General features: G+C 35.2%; 1 protein-coding gene and 1 non-coding gene across 7 annotated transcripts; one reads left to right on the top strand and one right to left on the bottom strand.

Annotated features, from left to right (window-relative positions):
* Nucleotides 1–1,076: 1,076 nt before the first annotated feature.
* LOC105117658 (centromere protein X-like) lies at nucleotides 1,077–2,144 on the bottom strand. Of its 6 annotated transcripts, none has more exons than XM_011015391.1 (6): nucleotides 2,033–2,144; nucleotides 1,882–1,930; nucleotides 1,730–1,770; nucleotides 1,616–1,658; nucleotides 1,456–1,527; nucleotides 1,077–1,368 (listed from the first exon to the last, which is right to left on the bottom strand). In XM_011015391.1, exons 1-6 carry the CDS (start codon nucleotides 2,054–2,056, stop codon nucleotides 1,265–1,267), a joined length of 333 nt encoding a protein of 110 aa, XP_011013693.1. In that variant the 5' UTR covers nucleotides 2,057–2,144; the 3' UTR covers nucleotides 1,077–1,264. The 6 variants fall into 6 exon arrangements, with proteins under 6 accessions (XP_011013693.1, XP_011013695.1, XP_011013697.1 ...); XM_011015393.1 differs by having other exon boundaries at nucleotides 1,474–1,527; XM_011015395.1 differs by having other exon boundaries at nucleotides 1,456–1,473.
* Nucleotides 2,145–2,187: 43 nt separating this feature from the next.
* Nucleotides 2,188–2,259, top strand: TRNAT-UGU (transfer RNA threonine (anticodon UGU)). The gene has a single exon. It is a non-coding gene; the product is annotated as a tRNA-Thr (tRNA).
* Nucleotides 2,260–2,405: the final 146 nt, after the last annotated feature.

Here is a 2,405-nt window from a genome sequence, read left to right as displayed (position 1 = left end):
GGTTTAGCATGGAAGAAACATGAGCAGGAAATGCAACCAATATGTGAAACAAGCCTTGCATAAGATCCAGCGCGTACAAAATCCATGGATGGTTGAGCTGCACCGTGGTTATGCCAAGTTTTTTCAACTTGCAATCATACCACGAAAATATTTTTCTTGAAATAAGCACTTTGAAAAGGCAGGGTTTTTGCAACAAGATCAAGACAGTAGAGTTCATGAATGCAAGTTCCATGACACAGCCTTCCACTACATTGTTGAGAAAAATAAACGAGTTTTCCTCTAAATCAACCAATCAAGCCCACAAAATCCCTTTTTACTTGTAATCATTCCCTCTTTTCATCGAAAGCCAAATAGGAAGAAACATTCAAGTCAACACTTCCATGACAACGTGATAACTGTCCCTCAACATGTGAAGAGTGCTAGAAATCTTTTTCCAAGCCCAGCACGTGCTAGAAATGGATCAGGGGTTCACTTTTTCAATGGTTTTCAGCTTGTTAAACATGAAACCCGAGGAAACTATTTAAATTCCTAGAATGGAATTCTACATGGGTTTAATTGTCAGACCTAAAAGTTGTAAAATAACATTCTGCAAGCAATCTCTGTTAGGGATCAATATTCAGAACAACATAGCCCATAAGTTGTCCCAGATATCAGAAAGAAAGAAAAAGGTCACATCAGACAAGGAAATACGTTTTCCGCATTACAGTTCTACAAACTAACAAACAGGCACTCGATACATCAGCCTAATTAACTTAAAGAACAAAATGGAAGAAACATGGAGCAATTTCTCATCCTTCTTCCAATATAGCTCTATCGAACAAAAAGTGTGTTTGGGTGGCACCATCCGTTCCGTGATTGCTTGATTTATATTCCAAATAAATTCAATTACTCGTCAGGAACAATCATTTACTCTTAAAAGATGCAGTTGATCAAGAATATGTCTACCATATGAAAAACAATCACGAGTCACATTCAATGACTTAATTTTGCCGCAGCAAGCTTGGCAAAACCAACAAAAACCAAGAGCACCAAATTGTGAACTCCATTGACACGCACAGTACCAAATAAGAAAGAAGTACAAAAAAAAGAAAAGAAATTCCATCGCATTTCAGGAAGACAATTATAGATCATCAAATGATCTTCATGTCAATAATTCTATCTAACAATAAAAAATGCACTACCATCTAAATCCACAAATTGAACAGTTTGGATTAGAGAAAGAAAAGGAAAAAAAACCATTCTTTATGCATGCCATGTAAATATCTTAAAAATCCAGAAGCAACTGAGGAAGAATCCTCTCCAAGTGAGTCCCTTCAATCTTACCAGCTCCCTCTGCTTCAGCAATCATAGCAGAACGCTGCACTGCCTCTGCAAATGCATACCACACCATGACACCAACCGTTTAACAACAATGCTTTATAGTAAAGGAACAAAACAAGAATCCAGACATTTAACCATCATCAAGCTCGAAACCTGTAATAAAAATTCGGAGAAGTTCGCAGCTCAGTTTTAGGGCATTGGAATTAGCTGCATCCAAAAAAAAAAACATCAATAACATTTTGCACATAATTACAAATTAAAAAAAGAGAAAGGAATGATGTGAATAATGAAATACCAGAAGTGGTTCGAGTCTTCTTCAATGTTCCAGTTCCAACCTGCTAAATTAATAATAATATAAAAATCCGAATTTGAAACAGAATAGGAAAAAGAAATCATCAAAGTTAATTACCTCGCATTCCGTACCGTCATTGCCTTCGTTTTTCTCGCGCTCTGAAATAGCCATGAATGTTCATAAATTATTATTATTATTATTAAAATCCAAACACAAGAAGAAAAAAAACCATAAGAAGAAAAAAGGCGGGAGTCATGGGAAATGCAAACCTAGGGCTCTCCGGGTCCAGATGTGCTTGAAAATAGCTTGAATCAAACCCTAAACAATTATGTCAACAACATACAACAAATTAACACAAATAACAAATAATATATATATACATGAACAATTTCCTTATTCAGGAAAGAAAGAGAAGCATACTGGATCGAAAGTGACTTCCTCCATTCGCAACTTCAAAGCCCTTCCCTCCTTTTTTTTTTTTTTGTGATCTTCTCCTTTCCACTCACTGCATACATAAATGTCGTTTTAGTTATTTATATTATTATAATAAACATAAATTAGATAGGTAAGCGGATGCCCCTATAGCTCAGTGGTAGAGCGTCAGTCTTGTAAACTGAAGGTCCGTAGTTCGATCCTGCGTGGGGGCATTTTAAGTTTATATATATTCATAGATTCTTTCATTTCACCATCCAACGTCAACAATAAGAATTAACAAAAAAAAACTATTTTTTTTAAATAATTAATTTAAGTTGACATAATAACTCAAACTCTTTTTCAAGTCAGTTTTCAAATC

The sequence above is a fragment of the Populus euphratica genome, unplaced genomic scaffold, assembly GCF_000495115.2.
Source record: "Populus euphratica unplaced genomic scaffold, PopEup_1.0 scaffold1470.1, whole genome shotgun sequence".
Lineage (NCBI taxonomy): Eukaryota > Viridiplantae > Streptophyta > Magnoliopsida > Malpighiales > Salicaceae > Populus > Populus euphratica.
This window is presented reverse-complemented; position numbering and strand designations above follow the sequence as displayed.

Excerpts from the sequence above, each read along its gene's own strand:
- LOC105117658 (XM_011015391.1), bottom strand. The coding sequence starts at position 2,056 with ATGGAGGAAGTCACTTTCGATCCA. Across the intron at positions 1,771-1,881 it reads CTGGACCCGGAGAGCCCTAG|AGCGCGAGAAAAACGAAGGC; the intron begins GTTTGCATTTCC and ends TGGCTATTTCAG. Across the intron at positions 1,369-1,455 it reads AGGTTTCGAGCTTGATGATG|AGGCAGTGCAGCGTTCTGCT; the intron begins GTTAAATGTCTG and ends ATGCATTTGCAG.